The sequence below is a fragment of the Sylvia atricapilla genome, chromosome Z, assembly GCF_009819655.1.
Source record: "Sylvia atricapilla isolate bSylAtr1 chromosome Z, bSylAtr1.pri, whole genome shotgun sequence".
Taxonomy (NCBI): domain Eukaryota; kingdom Metazoa; phylum Chordata; class Aves; order Passeriformes; family Sylviidae; genus Sylvia; species Sylvia atricapilla.
In genome coordinates, this window is record NC_089174.1 from 56,407,742 (window position 1) to 56,432,065 (window position 24,324).

Sequence of the window (24,324 nt, forward strand, 5' to 3'; positions counted from 1 at the left end):
CTTCCAAGAGGACAAGAGCAGGCAATTCCCAAACATCTGAAGTCAAGCTGACAAGGCAAAAGGCTGGCTTGCCTGAGCAGGAGTCTTCTCTTGGAAATAAGACAAAACAGAAATGTGTATGCCCTTTCCATTAGGATCTTGCCCACCAGAAGCAAGGTCAGATGGCATGGGAATAATAAAACATGCTGCTCAGTACTCTAGGGAGAAAATTCATGTGGCCAAAGATCAACTGGAGATGATTCTGGCCACAGTTCTGGCTAGAATTGTGGGAGCAATAAAGAGATTTTTCATTCATAAAATAGCAGCAGGCAGCATAAAAATAACACTGGCCTGTTACAGGACAAGGATGGTCACCTCACAAACAGGCATAGGGACATGGCAGAGTTGTTTGATGCATTCTTTGTCTTAAACACCAATGATGTACTAAGGGGGTCTGACTGCCTTCAGGTGGAAGACCAGACTGCAAGAATTATAAACTCCAGTCAAACCTCAACTCGTCTGGGATCTGCTGCTCCAGCTGGATTCCTACTAATCTATGGGGCCTGATTGGATTCATCTGAGAATCTTCAAAGAACTAACTGATGTCATTACAAAGCCTCTCTTAATGATTTTTGTGTGGTCTTGGGAATCCAGAGCAGTCCCAGCTGACTGGAAGCTGGTGAACATTGTCCCAGTTTTCAAGAAGGGCAAGAAGGAAACTACAGTCTCACTTCAGTGCCTGGTAAAGTTGTGGAGAACCTGATTCTGGGTGTAGGGACATCCGTGGAGAGCAGGGACAAGGAACTCTGCAGACCTGAGATATTCTAGAAACACGTGGTTTTATTGCAAGGGTCGTGGGTAAAGAGGGCCTTCTTTCAGCCACCAGCCTCTGCTGAAGGGAAGCCCCAAAGACAGAGGGAGAGAGAGAGGGGGTATGAGGTAAGGGAGGTAAGAAGGCTAAGAGGGGTAAGAGAGGTAAGAAGAGTGCTCGGGTCAGGGCAGTAAGAGAGGGGGAGGTAGAGAGAGCAGAGGGAGAGAGTGGGCAAGAGAAGGGGTGAAGAGGCAAGAGAGAGCGAGGATCTTGTTCCAACACATTATACCTCCTTTTGTGTTGAATATTGTAATTTACAGTGACCAACCAGCGCAAGATACAAAACCTACAAACTTTGCATGCAGCCTGTGAGAACTACTAAATTACCATATCATCCTATATTCTAAACTCTAAAGACTACTCTTCTTATCTACTTTTTCCTTAATGCCTTGGCAGGGTGGAGATGGACTGCATTCTTGGGTCCTTTTGTTTTCTGTCCTTCAACCTATCTCCAGCTAATCACCGTCTTCCTGCCTGCCATGCCTACATCTCAAAGCTGGCCTTCATTTCTATTTCACTCTCCTATTTTATATCTCCAGTATTTCTTACCAGACAATCATATCCATAAGCCCTTCCTGTCCCATCTTTCCCAACAGTGGGAGCTATTAAAACCACCAAAAATGTAATGCAGTATTTGGTCACAGCCAGCATGGTTTCATGAGAGGAAATTCCTGCTTATCAAACCTGATTTCTTTTTATGACAAGGTAACACAACTAGTTGATCAAGGGGAGACAGCTGGTGTAATCTTTCTAGGCTTCAGCAGAGCTTTCGATGCTGTCTCTCACAGGATCCTTCTGGACAGAATGGGCAGCCCACAGCTGGGGACACACAGCAAATGGCTCATGGGTCAGGCACAAGGGGATACAGGGAATGGGGTGACATCAGCCTGGGGACTTGTCACTGGTGAGGTTTCACAGGGCTCCATCCTTGGCCTTGTACTCTTCAACATCTTCATAAATTACTTGGATGTGGGACTGGAAGGGATAATGAGTTCCCAGGTGATACAAAACTGAGAGGAGTTGATGACCTTGAAAGCAGGGAGGCCCTGCAGAGAGGCCTTGACAAATCAGGGGTCTGGGCCATCACCAAAAAGATGAAGTTCAACAAAAGAAAGTGTCAGATCCTGAACCAGGGGTGGGGCGGCCCTGGATGTCTGGACAGACTGGGAAATGAGATGCTGGAGAGCAGTGCCATGGAAAGGCACCTGGGGGTCCTGGTCAGGGGCAAGTTGAAAATGAGTCAGCAGTGCAAGGGAGGGGATTGTCCCTTGGTCATGATTGCTCTGCTCTGAGCTGGGATGGCCTCACCTCAAGTGCTGGGCGCAGTTTTGAGCACCACAATATATGAAAGACATGAAACTATTAGAGAGTGTCCAAAGGAGGGCCACCAGGATAGTGCCTTTAAGGGGAAACCATATGAAGTGCATCAACCTGGTCTGTTCAGGCTGGAGTAGAAGAAGCTGAGGGGATACCTCACTGCAGTCTACAATTTCCTTCTGAAGGGAAGAGAAGGTGGAGGAAGCAGTCTCTTCTCTGTGCTGATCAGTGACAGGAGGGAATGGCCTGAAGCTGTGTCAGGGGAGGTTTAGGTCAGATATCAGGAGAAGGTTCTTCCCCCAGAGCATGGCTGGGCACCAGAACAGCTCCCCAGGGAAGTGGTCACAGCACCAGCCTGACAAAGCTCATAAAATATTTGGACAGTGCTCTGAGGCACATGATGTAACTCTTGGGAATGCTGCTGTGCAGGGCCATGAATTGGACTTGATGATCCTTCTGGGTCCCTTCCAATACAGCATATTCTCTGATTCGGTAATTCTGTGTAATATGTGTATAGCAGAATTTGATTCTTCTAAGAAAAGCATCTGAGTTCATCTAATAATGGAAAGTTAATGTATCTTTGGGGACGTGACACTTGTTTTAGACAAAACCCTCACAGTATGAATAACTGGGACAAAGACAATATATTAAAATATTACTTAGAATTTACTTATGTTTGTGGTCAAAAAAAGAAAACTGGATTATCAAGTTTATAACCCAGCTGACTAACACTGTATTTCTGATAGGATGTTTAAACTCTGCTCTAATATAGGGGAAATTCTAGAAAGACTTAAAGTTGTATCACCTGGATCTACTTCTCTCCTTCATTCATTCTCAGAGAGTACTCCTTCCTTCAGGCAAAGGAAAAAAATCTTGATTGTGAAATAAATATACATATACAGACACAATAAAAGAAACAAAGCAGACATACAGGAAATGGAGAACAGGAAATCAGAGTGCAAAGAAAAACAAAACCAAACAAAAAAACTCCCAAACAACAAACAATCAAACAAAAGCCTGTGGAAGCCATAAAGAAATTTCTATTACAGAACTTTAGACTCAAGTAGCTCTACACACTCCATGTTCATGTCCCTAAGCTTCATATCTTTTTGAGGTCCTCAGAGTTGTCTATAAAAATTAGAGTATCTAAGTTGGATATGCATTAGACAACTGGTTTAATGGAAAAGATGACTAGTGCATGTTCAAAGAAATAAATTTGCATTTGACTAGCTCAGATGGTGAACTGAAACTGCTCTGTGAACTTTCTAAGAGGTTCTTGTAGACTCAGACAGAGGTAGAAACCATTTCAGTTATTAAAAGAAACCAAGTCTTTTTGTGCAGCAGCAGAAAAGAGGAAACTCCTCCCTTTCGAATTATAAATCTTTATAGTGCAATTCTTTATGGCTAGCAAGAGAACTTCAGACACTTTTCAAATAACCCCAACTGTTTAATCCATACCCTTTTGGAAGTCAAGCTGTGTGTGTACGTGAGACAGAAACATTTTTGCTGAAGTAGGAAGAATGATATGGTTCTCCTCAACCCACTGTAAAACTATCTGATTCTTACAGCGGAAGTAATGCACATTTCCTTTGCAGAGAATGGCATTATATGGTTTGTGAATCTTCATCCTTTTGTAGTCTAATTAGAACCTGTAATCACAGGGGTCCATGGTAGGCAAATGGACACTACATCGACAACAAAGATATTAAGTTTTACCTAAGTAGAAAAGCAACAGGGTCTAAGTTTAGCTTAGAGAAAAAATAAGCCTGAGCCATTCATACAAGGATCCTCTTTATCACTTCCCTTTAAATTTATTATTACTCCAGAGTCAGTCCAGTCACCCTGTCTTCTGCTAGGTTTAAGCAATTTGTTTGAAATTCTAGCAAATCTTAGTAGTAACATTCATTGATTTCCCTACCATTTCCTGTGCAGTGCTCAGCCACTCATACAGCCAGGAAAGTGCAGCACAAACAAGTATTCCACAAATACTTAATGAAAACTTTTGATTTAGCTACAGTTGAAAAGGTGTTTCACACTGGAGGAAATCTGCATTTTCAGAAAATCAAGATACATTCATAGGGTGCAGGACATTAATACAGTAGACATAACAATGAACAAAAGTTGCAGATCAATAGCATTTTTCATCTGAGAATGAAAACATTTTTATGGTACTGGAGTAAAACTAGTACAGATTTAGTCACAATGAGGATTTACAGTCAGACTCCTGGACAAAGGGATTCCATCTCAAAAGGTAAACTGGGAGGGGTTTTGTTTGTTTCCTTTTTGCTTGATGTCAGCAAAAGTTGTTGTTTGTCAGTCGTTGTTTGGGGCTTTTTTTGTTTGTTGGTTTGTTTTGGTTTTACATGTAGCAGTTAACATGAAAGCGTTATTCTTTCTTTGTTGTATAGGGAGACACAGCAGCATTTGGTGTTCAAATCCCAATTTTTTGATAAAATCACAGAAGCCTTGTCTTTACAAATAATCAGAGCCTGAACAAGGCTACAAATATCCTCTGAATCTAATCAGAGATTCATTTGTTTTCTTTTCTTTCTGATTCTTCACAATTAAAGCTGCTTCTAGATATTCTCCATTAGGAAATGGAAACTATCCATTAGGAAAATATTAAGACAGTTTTTCTAATTGGTCAGTTTTACATAACTTCTTCTTGGAGTTTTTTGGCCAAAGCTCTGCTTTGTAGTTAACCTAAGATTATATATCACTCACTCCTTTAAAAAGGGATTTATTTACAATGCCAAACAATAAATTTGTCACACTTTTCTGTCAATTTTTGAGTTTCCCTTTTTTTCTTGATAATAATTTAACACATTATGCCTTGATGGAGGTTTCAAGAGTTCACCAACAGCTGGTTCAATCTGACTGTGTTCTGGGAAAGTGCTACAAGTGCTTCTGGGAAAAATATGTAATTAAGGGCAAAGACACACAATATGTGCACATACACCACAAATGCTAAAAAATTTATTAAGTAAAATACAGCATTAACATGATAAAAAAGCCAACACCCAACTCAAATGTTCATATACAAATGCACAGCATGGATAATGAAGACTTTTTACTCCAGGAGGTTTCCACAAGTCTCCTTATGGCTTCACACCTCTGTATTGCTCAGCATAGTTGTGAGTTTCTGGAAGCTAGAAAGATCTACTTTTTGCCTTTGGCCAGTGGTAGCATGAAGTCCCCCACAGTCAGAACTCTATAGGTCTTGGCTGCTGAACTATACAGCTCTTTGTAGTATACAACAGACTCAGTGCAGATCTTGGAAGAAGACATAGATCTGCAAATGTCATTAGTCATTCTGACGTGAAGCAGTTAATTTGCTTCTGGACAGTTTCATAATACCTTGGACACAAGAAGAAAACAAAATATATTTAGCCAGACACATCAAGGTAGGTCCTTAAATGAGCTTAAATGCTGCTACTAAAAAGCTGACTATTATGACTTTCCACAAAATCACTCTTTGTCATTTACTACTTGCACAAGATTCAAACACTTTGTTATTTCCTTAGAAGGCCAAGTGTGATGCACCAAAGCCACCTAATAAGGTAATATGAGGACCAGAAAGTTCCCCAAATGCATCAAAAGTTTTACACAATCTAGATCCATTTGCAGTTGCAAGCTTCAGCCAGGCTGGCTGATATCAACCTGGAAAGTTACACTGACTTAAAAAAAAATTTTTTAAAGTCATAACTCATGAGCATTTGCAAACTCATTTCCAAGACAGAATTCTAATAATTTCCAGAAACCACCCTGCAGTCATGAGAAAAATCCTGGAAAGCTCAGAGTCCAAAAGTGTAATGAAGTCCTACAGGACTAGACAAACAGCATGCAGACTTCTCCAGCCAAAATAAGGAAGTATAAAGCAGCTGTCCATATGACAGCAGTTATTTTGGAATTGTTATTCCATTGTGCAAAACACAACACCAAATATATCCTACCCAGTGCACATACAAGTTCTTGTAAAATCTTGTAAAGTCTTAGTGTTTGTTCCTTCCTGCACTCCTCTTCAAAAGCTTTTGAGTCCACAATTTGCACTATTTCTACATCTCAACTGCCAGCATCTAGTCCCTCTTGGGGGTTTTAAGCTGCCAGGAAGAGTTAACACTGAAAAGTATTCAGAGAAATAATATGCACTTACTTTTTCCAAACTCAAAGAAAGTCAAGCTGAAAAGCCATTGGTGTGTCCTAAGGCCAGATTACAAAGACTGTCAGAAGACACTTCTATAACAAAACTCTCTTCAGGAGCTGGGTTTGTACTTTTCAAGGTACACTTACTAACTTGCATGACACACCCAACAAAAAAAACCCTTGAGATTAATTTATTTGTCTAAAGACTCAATAATTAAGTCTCACCAGCTCTCTCAAGAGGCAGTCTGAAAACATATACAAAACAAGCAAGCCTAGCTCAGGTTTCCTGTCAGTTTATAATGGATATTGCCACCATTTAGACAGTACAGGATTCCTATGCCAGCAAAGTATGAGTATTCTGTCTTGCACACTGTTTTTTTTATAGCACTATGGTATGTCAGTGTATACTTTGGCAAAGAGAACTTTCTGTCAACAATCAGTGTTTTGTTGGCATGAATGTGCAGTAAAAGACAATGAAGCATGACTCAATTAAACCACCAAATACTGCATTTAAATAACATTAACCCCTGACATTTTAAAAAGAACGGTGCAGGTTTTAGCTGCATGACTCTTGTTAAGGTCAATGCTTTAATATATACAGCTTCCCACCCCAAATGTCTGACATAGATTTGTTTCAGTAAGCCAATTGAGAAAGAAGTGTGAAACCAGGATTTATCTACTATTGTAAACATAACTAAGATTTCTCCCATGCTATTGTTTATGGGAACAAATTTTATAAACCTTCACATGGTGTTGAGGTAGGAAAGAGTTTAGTATTGAATTCACAAATCTCTTACTCTCGTTTTGATAATTACCTTGTAGACTGAGGTTTACAAATTATTTTCAAGCACTTTTTAGCCAGCAAACATCTGAAATGCTATATATAAATATATATATCTCATATATATATATTCATATATATATCATATATATAATTCTATATATGAATATATATATATATATCACAGGATGGAGTGTAGCTTTGGGTTTCTTCCATATGCGCCAGGAGAATCCCATGCATTAGAAGGACTTGATGTATGAAGTTCTGATGGGAAGTCAACACAGCATACACTGAAAGTTACTGAAACTCTCAGCTGATTCATACAAAAGTTGCTCGCACTTATTTTGCTGTGCAGACGTGCCAGATTTTAAAGTCTAACAGCATTTTTCTTGTACCATTTTCTACACCTGTACGTGTAGAAGATGCATGCCTTTCTTAACTGTACTTCTCACAAGTAGAATGTCTATGATGCTTGTTTCCACAACTTCTAGGACCACACTATTAGTGTGGACTAAACTACTCAGATATTTCCAAGTCAAGTTAGTGGGGCTGCTGTGTGGGTTAGCTGTATATCACACAAAAAGAAATGTAATTATTTAAACATAATTAGCATTGCTTTATTTTTGAACGATTTCCCTGTTATCATCATGAAGTGGAAGATTAAAAAAGTTGTTTACCAAAAAAAAAGAAAGGATAGTTATATAATAATGATGACAACACTTTGTGCTTAAATCTAATCTCTAAATCTAATGTTTCCTGTTTTTTAATTACTGACTCTCATGGACTTAGTCAAAACGAAGTGTAACCACTTATGAAGCTTTAATTGGGCACAGTAGAGGCATGAGAAGGCAATCTGATATCAGCAATGATTATTAGTACTATTAGCTTATAAAGAGACAGGAAACATGGTACAGTAGAAGCAGTAAATAAAGAACTGAAGAAAAATTATCCAGTGGATCTCCCTACCTCCTGCTGAGCATTCCTTGGAAACAATTTAGTTTTCAGACACTTCCTCATATTTTGCTTTGCCCTTGTTCAATTTTTTCATCAATCACTGGACACCGGAAATAGCAGACAAATATTCAGTTTCATACGCATTGCTGAATGGCTGGTTTGTAAAGCACTGAACAGCAATACATAAAATTATGTAAATTGCCCCAAATTCCTACATGATGCTCCCCATGACAGCAATCAGATCCATGTTAGTATGACAAAGAGCATGTCACCTTCCATCTCCCACTGAAGGACAATTTGCAGAGACCTAATTGAAAGTCTTGTCTAAATCTATAAAACTGAAGTCATAGTAGAGTAAGAGTAACTAATAAGATAATGTAATTTTCCAACTTAAACCTTGCACATAAAGATGTTAGATAATTCATGCAAGAATCACTGTACGTTCCACTGATTTAGTTGAATACTCAGCAAAGTGGAAAAAAAAACACTTAAACACATTCTGAGTAAATACTGAGGTACATTTTTAGGCCATATGGAGAGTATGCTGCAAAACGATTGTCCAAAAATTACCAGATTACAAATACCACAGTGATGTCAAACTAGACAAAATCCAGTAATTTCATACTGGGCAAGATTAAAAGATAGGAAAGACTGTTCTAATAGATTCTTTTTTAAGTTTCAATTTCAAGGCCAAGAAACAACAGAATGGAGAGAGAAATGCTGAGTAAGCTTGGTGTTCCATCACCATTAGTAATAGAGGTTCTCTTCACATATAGATTTCATCCAAACTCTGAAGCTGCCAGGGGGGTTTTGGGGTTTATTCACTGGAGAGTAATCAAAGAACTACAAAATACATCAGGAGAAAAATGCTACTAAAGCAATTTTGTGTATCAGAAGAGATGTTAAATATTTTTAGGAGCTTAGTTATAGCACCTACACATTTATCTTAAATTTAAAGCATTGAAAAACCTTTCAAGTACAGAATGGCAGCAGAATGATCAAATGCTCTTGTAAGTGATCAAATTATCAGATTGACCTAATTGACAGAGGTTATATAAAATACTGCTTTTCACTTAATCCAGGGCTTTAGCAGTGTTTGGAAATTTGGAGAGTCCTTTGCAAAATAAAATGTCCCACTTGTTGAGTAAGGAATTATGGACTAGATACATGGACAGTAAGTTAGCTGCAAAGCTGCCTGAACTAGTGAGCTCAAAGGATGGTGATCAGCAGCACAAAGTCCACCTGGAGGCCAGTCACAGCGGTCAATACAGGGACCAATACAGACTCAAAACATTGTTAATGTTTTGAGATGATAGAACCCAGACAGAACCCAATGCAAAATTCTCAAGTTAGCAGATGATACTAAGCTGAGAGAAGGAGTTGACAAATCAGAAGAATTTGCTGACAGTCCAGAGAGACTCTGTCTTGACAGGCTGGAGAAGGGCTGATAGGAACTTGATGAAATTCAGGTAAAGAAAAGAAAGGCTGCTCTGCCTGGGGAGAATTACCTCCGGCACCAGGACAGGACAGGAACCCAAGACTGACTGAGAGGCAGTTGTCTGGGGAGCAGTTTGGCAGAAAAGTACCTAGAGGTTCTTGGTCTTCCTGTTTACCACGAGGCAGAAATGTGCCCTGGCAGGAAAACAGGCCTCTTTGAGCTGCATCAGGAAGTCAAGGGAGGCAATCTTTCTCCTCTATCCAGCATTGGTGAATCTGTATCTGGACTAATGGCTTCTTAGCACATTAGAAAGATGGTAATATAGGAGCAAGTCCAGTGAAGGACCAAAAAGATGACTAATAAAATTACTTGAGCATCAACCCTTCTCAGAAAAGGCTGAGAGAGCTGTAATTTTTTTAGCTTGTAGTAGAGAAGGTTCAGGGAGATCTTATCAACTTGTGTAAAAACCTGTAAACAATATGGAATCACACTATCCTCTGTGGTGCCTGGTGACAGGACAAAAGGCAATGTTCAGCAACCTATTGTAGCTGACTGTATTCTTAACAAGGGTGCTGGAATAGACGATCTTCAGAGCCTTCAAACCTCAGTTCCCTTGGTTTGACGTGATAAAGGCATTCAAGAACTTTTAGAATGGAGGATACTTTCGTAAGTGTCTATACAACTCGAAAGACATTGAATTCTGCTGAATTTGCAAATAGCTGTGGGAATTTGCAAATAGCCAAAAAACCCCTCTGTACTACTAGTAGGAATTGCTTAGAGTATGTGGAGTAGTAATACTGTCAGTCCAATAACTAAAATTTTTGTTGAGAAAAATATACATATGTGTGCACACAAGCACAAACACAACTTGTACTAACAGCTATAAAACCTAGTGCAGGAGAAAAAATAGTGTATTACACAGTCTCTTTTCAGAGATGTGTTGCTTGGTGGGTAAATAAATTAATATTAATTTTGAGACTGACCAGAAAGCAAATAATTTGTTGCACCACATTCAAAAACCATGGACAGTATTTTGGCCCCACCAAATATGGTCTTTCTTGTAAGAAAACTAGTTGTTCTCCTGAAAGAGTGCTGAGACGAAGCTGATATTATACAAGTGGAACTAGTCCTCTTCAAATTCCAGAGCCTAAAAGTGAAAAGCTTTGAAAGTAAGGATCAAGGTCTCAAGTTCTGTAATTTTCAAAGTGAGGCAGAGCAGATGGTATAAAACAGGAATGCGTTTTGAGAGCTACTGTTACTGTACAGTCTTGCCACATTCTACACAAACATGACTTCTATTGCGTCCCCAGAAGACAGGGAAAAATATGCTTTGGTAGGCTACCAACTGCATTTGTAAACTACTAAGAGGGTACTTTCTACTTACCTGGAATTTATCTCTAATTTCACTTTATCAAATGCAAGAAAAAGCAACTCAGGAGTATCACACTAAAGATAATCCAGTTTACTACTCTCAGTTTCTTCACAACGTAAGAAAGAGGAGATTTTGATTACAACTGACATCTGACAGCCAAATAAAAGATATTTCAAAGTCCCTTCCAACTGGACAGCTCCAAGAAAAATAGTATGTAACTCATGGTCAGTCAATATTTAAACAGAGTGAATGAGGTAGATGTTCTCCTTCAATGAAAACTTACAAACTAGTTCTTGTGAGAAACAACAGCTTGTTAGATCATTCCTACTAACTACAGTTAATTTACCATTGTTACAGTCCCTGTGAAATCACATAAACCCATACTTGGAGCTGTAATTGGAGTAACTGGAGTAACTCCTACTCTCAGTAAAATATAGAATCTCAGAAAGAAATCTTTTTTCTGTCTCTATAGGCACAATGCCACATAGACTGGCAATAATGGGAAAGCAACAAGTAGGCTGCAAATCTTCAGCAGTTTGAGACCACATAGCAAAAAAGACACTTTCTCTCTCAAACTATAGAGTACCATGAGAATATACTAAAAAGTGCTTAAATGTATTTACATATACATGTAGGAGGAAAATGATCAGTGAGACACATTCTTCCATCCTTCATATTAATATAATAGATCTTTGACATTAAATTTGGAAAAGCAGACTCTTCTGGTGCCTTTAAGAAGAGTTACTGTCATGAAAGTGTGGAGCCAAGACATTTGGAGGAAAATAAAAACTTCTTTCTTCAGTATTCAAGACTAAATACATAAAGGAATGTTCTTCTTTGGTCATGAATGTTCTGACCCTTTCATGTAAGAGTTCTTCAGGATTTATTATTTGGCATTTCATGGCTCTGTGTTATTACACACACATACAAGCACATCAAGGCTGTGAGCAATGGACTGCACAATAGAGAATACCTGAAATTTGAAGCTACCTTAGATTAAAGGTCTTCTGTTGAAAATTTAAAGGCCTATTAGGAGTGGCTTGGTTTGTTCAGCCTGGAGGAGAGAAGACAGAGGGGAGACCTCACTGTAGCCTATAACTTCCTCAAGAGGGAAAGAGGAGGGGCAGGCACTGATGTCTTCTCTGTAGTGACCAGTGACATGACCCAAGAGAATGGCCTGAAGTTGTGGCAGGGGAGGTTTAAGTTGGATGTCAAGGCAAGGATTTTCATCCAGAGGGTTGTTTGGCCCTGGTACAGGCTCCCCTGGAAAGCAGTCACAGAACCAGCCTAAGAGAGTTCAAGAAGCATCGGGACAGTCCTCTCAGGCACATGGTATGACTCATTGGATTGTCCTGTGCAGGGCTAGGATTTGGACTTGATGATCATTGTGGGTCTCTTCATACTCAGAATATTCTATAATTCTAGAGTACCTGAAAACAAGGGTAGTTGGAAGATTTGTTCATTTGAAGTGATACATCATTTATGCAACAAATATTTTTTTCCATCCAAAACGGAATTTCAGTAGTAGTCGTGAAGCTTTAAAATCGAATCCTATATTTTATATATTATAAGAAATTACAAATTCCATAATGCATAATATTATTTTTCTTATGTATCACTGGCCCATACTGAGAAACAATCTATTATATAGATTTTGCATTCAATTTTTTTGTCAAAACCTACACAGCACATCAAAAGTTAATAGCACTAGGGAGTCCTGTGATTAATATGAAAGCAAATGGTATATTAAAAAATTTCTTTTGTTCTTCATTCACAATGATGAAAATGCTAGGATTTAACCTTTAAGGGTTAAAGAGTTTAATCAATGTCAATGTCTGATCTTCTGAAGGCGATAAAGAACAGTCTGTCTAGCGATACCCAACAGAACATCACTTTGTCAAGCCACAAAGCACCCAAAAGCTTGTCAAGTAAGTTACCAGAAACCTCTTTGTGGTTAGAACTCAGCTCCTTCCTGCTTGACCTATTATTTGATATTTGACCACTTGGTTGCAAGACACTTGCTCTTTCCAGCTGAAATGTCACTGGGGCATCTTGTCAGCTCCCCGACATCTCGGCCTGACATACAATTTTACTTTTGTGTGCTACAAGGCAGAAAATGCAGGGCAATGGCCTTGCTTTAAATTCTGTCAGCATCAAAGATGGGCGTCACTCTTGGGTCCTACCAACAACAACAAAAAAGGAGTCTATTTGAAGGTCAAAACAGCCATTACTTTTTAGTCTTTCCGTTTAAACTAAATATATTACCTGCAACACCGCTTTGGGAACTGTCCTTATAAAGTATATAAACATATCATCAGAAATCCTCCCTCCACAATTGTTCCTCTTTCTTATGAAATGCAGACTTGATAAAAGGGTGCCTGCAGGGACCAGATTCAGTGGTTAACTTAACTTGTTCAAATAGGCAAGTGGTATCATGTAGCTTTACAAGAAGCAACCTGACCTTCTCACATTGACCAGCAGTGACATTATTGTGCAGGAAGAGAAGCAGTCACATCATTTCTGTTTTGCACAACCTGCTTAAAGTTTGCAACTAAATGCTTGTCTTCAGTTGAGCTGACAAGAGAAAAGAGGGGGCTCAGTGAACCATGGCAGGGCTGCCATGAAATGACAGGAATCATTGGCATACATTTCAAATAGCTCTCTCAATCCTATTAAAGTATTGCAGTCCTGCTTTAAAATAGACAAGTATGAAACAACTTTGATAGATAGAGACTAAAATGGCTTATTGATTTTTTTTTTAAGACTGAGGAAAATTACCCAAAATGTGTCATTCTTTAACATTTAAAAATATACTACATAAAAAATGAACAACTGCAATAAATAAAAGTTTAAAGAAATAACTGCTTCAGTATGCAAAAACTGACAAGTGCAGAAATGTGAACATACAAATGTGTATTTTCATAAAACTGTAAAATTAATGTCAAAAAATACAATCGCTAAACTACAATTCAAAGATAGCAAAAAAATTACACTTTAATTGCATCATTTTACATTAATATAATTTTTCCTTTCTAGAAAATTATTGATACTAAGAATCTGAAAATCCATTTTCCATTGTTCTTCTGGGATTGGATGTGACATCCAGGCTGAAGAAACCGATTGAAGACAGAGAACTGTCTATCTGTTGCGTAACACTGTAGGATGTGTCAGCTTCAGCTTGCAATGCCAAAAATTCTGGGATAGAACTCTGGTCAGGCTGAATTTCTAGCTTGGAGCCACACTGGTGCTTGAACTACTTCTTGTTTCCTGGAATGATAAATAAAGAATAAAAAAAATAAAGCAAGAAGAGAATCTACATTTACTGTTAAATTCCTTTCACAAAGCTACAAATATGAAGCATTTGCAAGTGTTTGCTTCTTGTTTTAAATGCTTACTTTGGTACCTGAGACCAATAATCATATTTAATAAAAAGAAACAAAGGATATTTTCTCAGGTATTATGCTGAGTAAGTGTTAGAAAAAAATAACCTACTGTATTTGAAGTGCTACAAATACCTACAGAGAACTTTTAGCCCCTCTTCATTACAATTACCAGATTTCTTTTTATAAACATAAACAAGCTTTTTCTACAGTCTCCCTGTCACTGCTACTAGGAAACACATACCATGCTAAACATAGAAGGTATTTGTTTATTTTAAAATATATTTTATCATCATTTGAAATCAAGCACTTAATACTCTTCAATTTAGCCTGTAAGAAAATGGCTGGAAAATATACACTGAATGTACATTGATGGGAACGTGATTCATACTTCAATGTGTCTCAACATTCAGTCAAACAGATATAAAGGTTAGACTAGTTAAAATTCAACATTAAAGAACTTCCAGCAACAAAACATCAGGCATCATACTTTGAAAGATTATGGATTATATCAGCATATCAGTACTAACAATTTTTTTTAAAATGGTAAAGAAAGACCTTCTGCATTCCCCATGACAAATAAAAGAAAATTCAATGTCATGTTGCTCTTCTGCCCTTTACCAGAGCACTACATGGTGTGAAAACAACAAAAAAATTCATCAGGTTTTATAATATGTGAAAGCATCACATGCAAAGCATAATTATGGAATTAAAAATGAACACACTGAATAACCATTACAGTATCTTTGAGGGTTAGAACACTCTCTTCAGCACTTAAGGAAAAGTGCTTATACAAACACATGCATATATAAACACCCACACGTTGAGGCATAAACCCATATATACAGTTGGCAGCCCAAACTCATATATCTGGAGAGAAGCTGAAGGATGTGTGTCGATTCGTATTTCAACAAATCCAGCCTCAGTCATATGTATAAAGACCCATCCATGAAAGATTTCCCTTTCCTCTGTTACTACTGCTAAAGAAAAATCAATTGTTGCCTCTAACACCTACTTCAACAGTTCCCTTTGATACAGACTCTTTTGATTTCCTGATTCACCACAAGCTATATTGCAGCCACTGTAAAACACTATCAATACAGTAGCAAATTTAGATGACTGTTTCAACTACATAGTTAAAATGAGGTAGTGCCAAGTTTTTCTAAATTATAGGTCTGATGAGGATGAGATAACCAGCAGAACTAGCAAACAAGATTTGTAACTCTAGTTTTTCAGTCGTTCTGGGTTCAACTCCACCAAATGAGAACCACTAAGAAGCCAACGCACAAATGAGATCTCAGTGTATCTAATGACGTGAATGAGTTCTCAGCGAAGGTTAATACAGCAATTAACAGCCTGTTCCTTCTACACTTTAATCAGCTGACCACACACAAAATTCTCTCTAAAATAAGAATCATTCATTAAAACCATTATGACAGTATTGAAATATGCAAACAACTTTTGATGTTCTAAAAAAAATCCTTCCACATGTAAAAAACATTACTATATCAATAATCTGCAAGCTACAAATCGGTTTCACTCTGGAAAACAAATATTGAGGAAAATTTAAACATATTGGTTTGCGCTGCTATCAACACCTCAATTAATCAGCATATCACAATGAATGAAATATCTCATGCTACGGTTACACTCACATATTACCCTTTTCCAAGGTGTAGTGACGGTTTTTTTATGAAAAATATGGTATCAAAATCCCAGTAAAGAGATAAGAAATCACATCCTTTGAGAGTTGCCAAAAAACCCAAAGTATGAATCTTAATGATTGGCAGCAAGTCAATAGACTATGTTACAGTAAAAGCTTCACTGTTGGGATAAAATAAAACCACAACTCCGGTTTAGTTATCTAGAGGCTTTGCTGTACTTATTACAAAGAACAGAATACTAGTCATTGAACAAAAGGGAAATCTGATTTAATAGCAATGTGATTGATGCAAAAACAATTTTTGGCTCTTACTCCTAAGAACTGCTTTGATCCAATATCTTTATATATCCTCAAGATGAATAAAAAAATAGTATTCCATAGGTTATAAAAAAAAAATACTCAGGACTGTTAAAATATTCATTTTCTGAACACATACCTTTAATAGAGGATATTTAAAGGCAGTTATAATTTCCCCAACAGACCCCTTTCATCATTATTGTATTTATACACCTTTCTAAAACATGTTTTAAATTGATAAACTCAAATGACTATGCCAGAGCTGTGATGATAATCCATCATAAAAATATGCATTTAGGTAATTTTTAAAAGAGGAATTATTTATCTGAAATAACGTGTCTGTTTGGGTAAATCTTTAGCACAGCACTTTTATTTACCCTGTAAGCCATACATGACTCCATCTGAACTGTTACACTTCACCAGGTAAATAGATATCTAGACATATACATTGAGCAAAAATAGGCTTTCAAAATATTTATGTAATATAGTAATTGGTCATGTCCTGTGCATATTTTTCAAAGTTTGATCTCCTAACTTTACAAAACAGGTTCTCTCAAAGATAAAATATGAAGTTAGTCAATATTATGGAATAATTGTTTTCTAAACCTTAGTTAACTCAAGCAATTTTTTATCAGACGTGGAAAAGATTTCTAAAACAGCTCTTCTCTTCTCTTGACCTACAGTCAAACTTCGGATCTAGTTTAAAGGTTGTCTCATGGCATATGAGCTGTTTTACCACAGTTAAAACTCATTTATAGTGGATTGCTTTATGATGATGATATTGTGATGGAATATTTTCTTACCATAACTTATTATATCCTTATGTTTTTATTGCAATGTTCAGCCTACCAAAAAGCATTATGTTGTGATCAAAGATGCCCATTTTGCTTTTGTATATTCATATTTGTGGAATAATATGCACAGTTGAACACTTGAAATTAGAAGATTATGCCTGTGTTATGACAGTGGTGCAGATAATTACATAAGGAAATGAACATATTAAGTATACTATTTATCTTCAATTGTAGGAGAAAAATCTAGAGCTGCAGCTGGAAATTAGTCAGTTATTAGTCAGAAATTAGAACAGTTTCAGCCTTCAAAATCTACACAAAGGTAATTCTACTGGACAATTTTCACAGCTTTTCGATTTCCCTCATCTATGAAGGAAATGTATGTTATTACAAAAACTTCCACTTCTCAGGTTTCCCACCGCTAATTTTTGTCACATCAAACTGCTTTCAAATACTCATTTTCTGGACACAGTAATCCAAACTTCTCCTCTGCTTTCTTCTAACATGTAATATGGTACCCTATTAAAAATATATATCATTAGAAAATCAGAATAATAAACAGTGGTAAGATTTTTGTACATTAAGGCTTCTGGGTTATGCATGCAGTAACAAATGGCTTCAACTGAGGTAAAAAAAGCCATGAAACTGCTTAGAATCAGAAGAGACCAAATAAGAGAGAGAAGAGTATGAAGATTGTGAATACAAGTTATAACGGTTCCCTACCTATGTGATGATGTAGGCATAATAACAAGTTCAGTGTTGTATCTCAATGTAAATTAAACAAAATTGTTGAATTACAAGGCTAAAATTTGATCTGTAATTCACCAGAATAGAGGACACTTAGGAGTGTGAGGATGTCTGTCAGTAAACAGAAATGCAGAGGGAGGAGTAAGCTGTAGTTTCTTCAGAATTCTAGCGACCCCTAAAATCTCTGGAAAGGTAGTAACACAGTTTCTCAGGTGTATGAAGAATTTTAAGTTAAGCACAGATGCAGAGAATGATGGGGGGAAAGTGAGAAACAGTCAATATATTTCTCCACAATTGATTTCTGATACTCACTCCACTCAGACCAACTTCAGAACATACAAATACACAGTAATACCAGTAGACAGCAAATCAAATGGCCAATAATATTCTTTTCAGCTTCTCTCACCTATGCTATCCTTGTAGCTTGCATCATTTCACTGCTGCAATATCAATTCCAGTAAGTGTTAAGAAAAAGAAGCACTGTCTTCAACAACCATTTTGCAGCACTTAAACGGAAACCCGATTTCCCTATAGAAAAGATGTTCTATTGTTCAGACTGCTATTTCCAAAACTGAATTGCCTTTTGCCAGACAATGTCAAGGGACTTCCAGTATGATGCTCTTTTTTTTTAAATTTTGTTTTGTTTTTTTGTTTGGTTGGTTGGTTTTTTTGTTAAAAGTTGCTCCAAGAGCCATTTCTTACTACCAGTGAAATAATAAAATAAAATGCCACAAACTGGTATTTAAAAGGGAAAATATTACTTGTGGATGAAAGTCAGTGGAATACAGTGTTAGTTACAAAACTTTTTCAAAGCAGGAATTGTATGACCAAAACTGGAAAGTTTGCTTCCCATGTCAGTGATCTTGCAATTCTGTATGCTGAGCCAGTAGGACTAAATTTTGGCTCTGACACAATGTAAGAAAATGGTAACATTCACTATAAATTTTAATTGTCAGCACTCCTGCCTGGATTGCACAAACAATTTGCTATCAGAGAATAATTCAGTGGGCTGCCAACTCACTCCATATTAAGTCAGAAAGGTAGACACACAACACATTTTAGGTGCTGCTAGCCAACAATACTAATGGCTTTTTACATTATCAAGAATTCCCTCTTCTACTTTCAGGAATTTTTAAACAACTATAAGTCTGTAATACTGGGAAATTACAATTTTTTCTTACTTCCCTAATACTCTTGCATTTAATTCACCCAGTGAAACCAGAGTCTGGAGGCTCAATTAAAAGCAATTAGGAGAAAGATTTCATTATATATTGTATTTGTTTCTCTAAAACAAATTCCTGTTTCAAACACACTTAATCTTCAATGTTTTGCGGGCTTAAAGACAAATAACTTGGTTCTGCATTGCTAATTTTGATGTTTTCTAAAAGTTTTGGCCAAATTCCACACACAGCCTATACAGTAAGCTTTTGTTCCAGATGTTTCATTGGAATACACAGGAAAGTTCCCATTTTTAGGTCAAATCCTCTGCACTGCACTGTTAATACCAAAACATTAGACAAACAAAGCTGTGCTCTTTTTTTCATGGTGAAATGATTGGTCTATTTTAATTCCAATCAAAGTTTCCAAAATCTTGAGTACTTACTACTTTTAGAACTTTTTGTACTTTAGAACTTTAGTTCTTAGTACTTTTTGCCCATGATACTTGCCACTGTCTTTCCACTTTCTCAAGAATGGAAGCACCTTTTATTTATTTATTTATTTATTTATTTAGAATCTGGGTGATCAACCCAAATGGATTTTACTTTGTGTTGCATGCTGCAAACAACAGTGAAAGATACACTACATTTACTATTATGACTATTGTCATAACACTATCATGTATGTTTCACAGCAGTCTGTAAGATCATCCCTACATTTAAGTGATGCCTCTCTTGTTTCTAAAGAAGGCTTTCCTAGTAAGTGACTTTTCCCTCAGCTTCTCATTGCCTTATATCAGCGTGTCTGGCACTCCATTTCTTTCTTGCAAGAAGGGGAGAAGAGGATGACAGAGACTAAAAGATGCACAACACCATGCTATGGCACCACCAGCTGACGAAGTAGTCCCCCCCTACTTAGCCTTTTCTTCTGGGAAAACTGTACCTATTCCACTAGTTAAAGTGTCAAACCCCATATCCTGGAGAGATATGTACTCAGCCATCATCTGAATTCCTATCCAGTGTGACTGTCTGATGTAAGCCTTCAAAGTTTCATCTGAGTTGCATGTATACTGCTGCTCTAGCAGAAAAAGGAAAGAAGTATATTTACATTCATTTTGCCAAACATTAGCATCTTCTGTCCAATCATTTGAATGCAGAAGTGTTAGGAGAAAACAGCTTAGAGAACAAGGGTTGACACATACAGTGTGAAATCTTAAGGTGCTTGAATGCAATGAGGGAGAAAGTGAGACAGAACCACGTTTCATCTCCCTAACTGTGCTACAGTCCACATGAACTTTGTGACAGGTCTCTGTCTCTCAGCCACACTTCACTAGCTTCTGCTGACATTCAGCTGTCAGACAGCAACCCTTTACCATGCCCCTAACATGCTCTACAGCTTCACCCAATTAACTCGCTTTCACTTGACATTGCAGCAAAGAGCTTCATAATAGGTGGTCAAGGTGCATGGTGTCTGCTTGCCCTCTAACTGCTCACGCACAGCAAAATGCTACCTTCCTTTCTGTCTGTTGGCGACGAACCAGCACAACGACAATTTAGGCATTCTGCTACTAAATGGAACAAGGACAGTGGATATTTGCCAGCAGTGCACTTATTTATCTCTTAACAAAAACTATTCTAGAGCTAATAATCATAGCAATTTGGGGAATAAAAAAAAAAAAAAAAAGAAATTACACTGATTCAGTAAAATACTTCAATCAGTTTATACTTAACAAAAATATACTGTAACATCAATTTGGTTTCAATGGGAAAGAGGGGAAAAAGTAATGTACTTCCAATAGTAGCACTTAAACATAGACAAAGAAGGTCTGCTAACAATGAAATTGTCTTTATGACTCAGCTTTCTTGCATTAAAAAATCTTTAGGTATTCAGAAGATTAATTTTTCCTATGCATTTCTGCCAAATACGCAATATTTTTTAAGAATATTTTTAGAAATCTGGATCTATGTAGCTAATAAAACAAATTATCTATTAAAATATGGAAATCAACCTTTTGGGATTCATTTGATAACTTGTAGAAAAGCAAGACCAAACACGCAACTCACTGTTACTTTGCTGACAGATGCCTTGAGAACACTTCAATTTACTCATTAGTACTTTTACTCACTAGTACTCTCAAGTGTATTTCTATATAAAAATAAGGAGTAAGTCAGAAAAGTCCCTTAAAAAGTCGATATGTATGCAATAAGCCCTGATGATGCTCAAATGCTCTTTGCTGAAGAGGGTGGAAGAGTCTGGATTGAACACTGGTGTCTGGACAGTGAAATTATGAAAGCCACTATATACAATACCTTCTGGTGGCCTTATGGGTTTCAACCACCACAGTTCAAACAACACAGGGTTCAAAAGACTATCCACACAAGACCTTTAAGATTCTAGTTTGCTAAACTACAGCAAGCTCACATAGGTTATGTAATTTATTTTCTTTCCAAGCATATCTACAGGGGAAAAGTCCCCTTGCAGTTCTCTTTAAAAATCTTTGAAAGGGCATTTTTTCCGCACAAGAAATTCTATTTTCACAAAGAGAAGCAGACATTGAGACTGTAGAAAGCAGAAGCTCAAGAGAAGTCGTAAGCATGAAGTAAGGAAAACAAGAAAGGAAATGCGTTGATTAAGATGTAAAGCGGACTCCTCTCATGACAGGAAGTTATGGGAAGAACATAGAACCAACTTGTCTATATGAAAGACGGTGAAAAGCAGGAAATTATAAGGAATTGGAACTCACATACCTTTGGAAGAGGCTGCTAATGCAGAAGTGGATAGTTCTGCAGCAATGAAAAAATACAGTGAACACCTCACTCAGATTCGATGTACGAAAATTGCATTACTCAGAATTAAAATGAAGTGTTGGGGACATACGTGGCCCCATAGTGAATAATAGTACTGCAGATATTGTAAGTGAATAAATGTTATTTTGGCTCACCGAGTTATTTTGGTACTAAGATTATAATCTGGTGCTGCTTGTTATCCTGAAAGGACAAGGGAAATACTGACGTCAAGATTTTACAGCCTTTACTATCCACTACCAAGGAGTAGATTAAAGTTCATTCTTTGAAGACAATGGAACTAGGACCATAAATGGAATACAGACATGGTTTATGCAACCTATCTGCACCTATTTGAAAAACAGACTGATTGGAATTTCATATACAAAATACAAACACTTGCATTTTGAGTCAGAACACCTGCACAGATGCATTAGCCTACAGGCTAATTTGAATCTCAGTTTATCTAAATAGCTGTATTAAACTGAGTAGTCTCTTTAAAGAAAAATCCTCTTGTGATGGAGCAAGAGTGACTGACTTGTATCATGTATTTAGAAGTGAACTACTGTTACTGCCAATTTAATTTTCTCAAAATGAAGGTTTATTATTAAAAATCATGAAGGTATTAGGAGAACAAAGGGTTCCATCCTTTTAGCACTGGCCAATGCATGTAGATTTTCTACCCACTGCAGATGTGTATGCTTCTACCTCCTACCCAAAATCGTGATAAGGGCTCCATCCCACTCCACCATAAATTAGATTACAAAAAGATTCACCAGGAAGAGGTACATTTGGCTCCCTGTAAATGTAGTATAGTTTTCTAAGTTTTGTTTGCTTATTCAAGGCAACTACTTTAATGTTCATTGATCCCCAGTAAAACTTAGCTGAAGTAACTTCAGGAGGGAATTATTCCTTCTCCCACAGACTAAATGCAATATCTGAAGTAGTGTATCTTCAATAGAGTTCTAAAGGGCAGTCTTATAACAGTAATGGTCAGGGAAAACAGTTGGCTTTCCAGCAGTATTGCTTACGAAGTATCAGTTGATATCTGAATAGCCTAGGAAAAATATTTCAGGGTCTTTTTCAGTTGATGGCAAATACATAGGTCTTCTGTAAATTCAAGATCCAAATTACATTAACTGGGCAAGAAACCAAGCTTATCAGTTATAAACAACTTGAGTGTGGGTGAGCTAGGTTTACTGTCTCTATGGGTTTTGGCCAAATCCACATATAAAATTATATTTCAGACAGAAAAAAAAAATAAATTACTTGAACAGAATTTTTTATACTTAATAGATTCCTGAGCATAGTCTCCAAGAATTGTTCTTAGCTCAGGTGCTAGATCATCTCTTTCTGTAAGGTTGATTATGCACTTCAAGTGAGTCCACTAGGCAAAGGGAACTAACATTTCCTGCATACCAATAATATTTTAGATGAAGAAACATTAAAAAAAACTAATGGAATTTCATCCTTTCATATATATGTAAGCAAACTGTGTGTTCTTAAAGCAAAGTTAAAAACAAACAAAAAATATCCCCAAACAAACAAAAACAGACACCACCTCTACATACTACAAACAAACAAATAAAACCAGCCCAAAACTCAGAAACCACCAACACATAAAACACTCCAAACTTTCATCAGGTATATAAAACTTTTAGGAGTCATGAAGAACAGAGAGGAAGATTTAGGAAAGTGTTTTTCAGCCTTTTTGTTTGTAAAACCAGAAAGGTGTAATACAAATTTAAAAAATTAGGCTTTCTAAAACAACCAAACCAAAACCCCAAAACAGGGATATTTCAGTAAGTTGGTGTGCCTTGTACACTCCAGAATTATACCTTAAATTCTTTTACTCAGAGCTCCCATTGCGATTACAGTCTTCTAAAACACATATTGAAAGCACAGTAAACTTCAATAAGTTATTAAACTAAAAATACTTAAAGCAATAGGATGTTTTGACATATACAAACTAAAATTTAACTGCATGACTTGATATGTCAGGAAATTTTGCAAAGCCTTGGTGAAGTTACAAATGTTTAATCTTCAGACTCGCAAAAGAATGCCACATATTTAACAGACCTTGTGAAAGGAAACTCGATGTCACACTGGCTTTGAAAGACTAACAAACTCCTGACCATAAGCATATAAGCATCATATACGATGATCACTCTGTGATCAAAGGAGATCCTCAGTACTAACAAAAGCTGAAAAATTAGTAAATTATTTTATTACTGTGGTTCTGGCCTTCAGAAATTCTATGTGTCAAATCATCTGCACCACCTAGATAGGATAAAAACCTTTAAAATTACTGGTGAATATACAAATTTAAGAGGCAAATATTGCAGTGTTAGCTTTCTGGGAACATTTACTGAAGTCAACTATGAGTTCAGGGGCCAATTTCAGTTGAGACCTAGATCCAAACATGTGTTGTCTTAAGTCAGTGTGTCTTTAGGAGTTCTAAAGGTGCCTCTCTGAAAATAGGAATTCCTTTAGGAATTCAAGGAGTTCATAATCCGAAAGGAATTAAATGGAATCATTGCATCCTCATAATGTCACTGTTTTGCTAGAATCAGCACATGTATCATGGAAACTCTGCTCATGATTAACCACATTATTTGTGACTATATCTTCAGTAAATTTTATTACTCAC

General features: G+C 37.0%; 1 protein-coding gene across 1 annotated transcript in view; it reads right to left on the reverse strand.

Annotated features, from left to right (window-relative positions):
- Positions 1 to 14,020: 14,020 nt before the first annotated feature.
- CCDC171 (coiled-coil domain containing 171) overlaps positions 14,021 to 24,324 on the reverse strand; it is a 150,231-nt gene continuing 139,927 nt past the window's right edge. Inside the window, exon 26 of the mRNA XM_066338509.1 lies at positions 14,021 to 14,122. Coding sequence (XP_066194606.1) covers positions 14,109 to 14,122 — 14 coding nt within the window. The 3' untranslated portion in view covers positions 14,021 to 14,108. The remainder of the gene's footprint in view (positions 14,123 to 24,324) is intronic.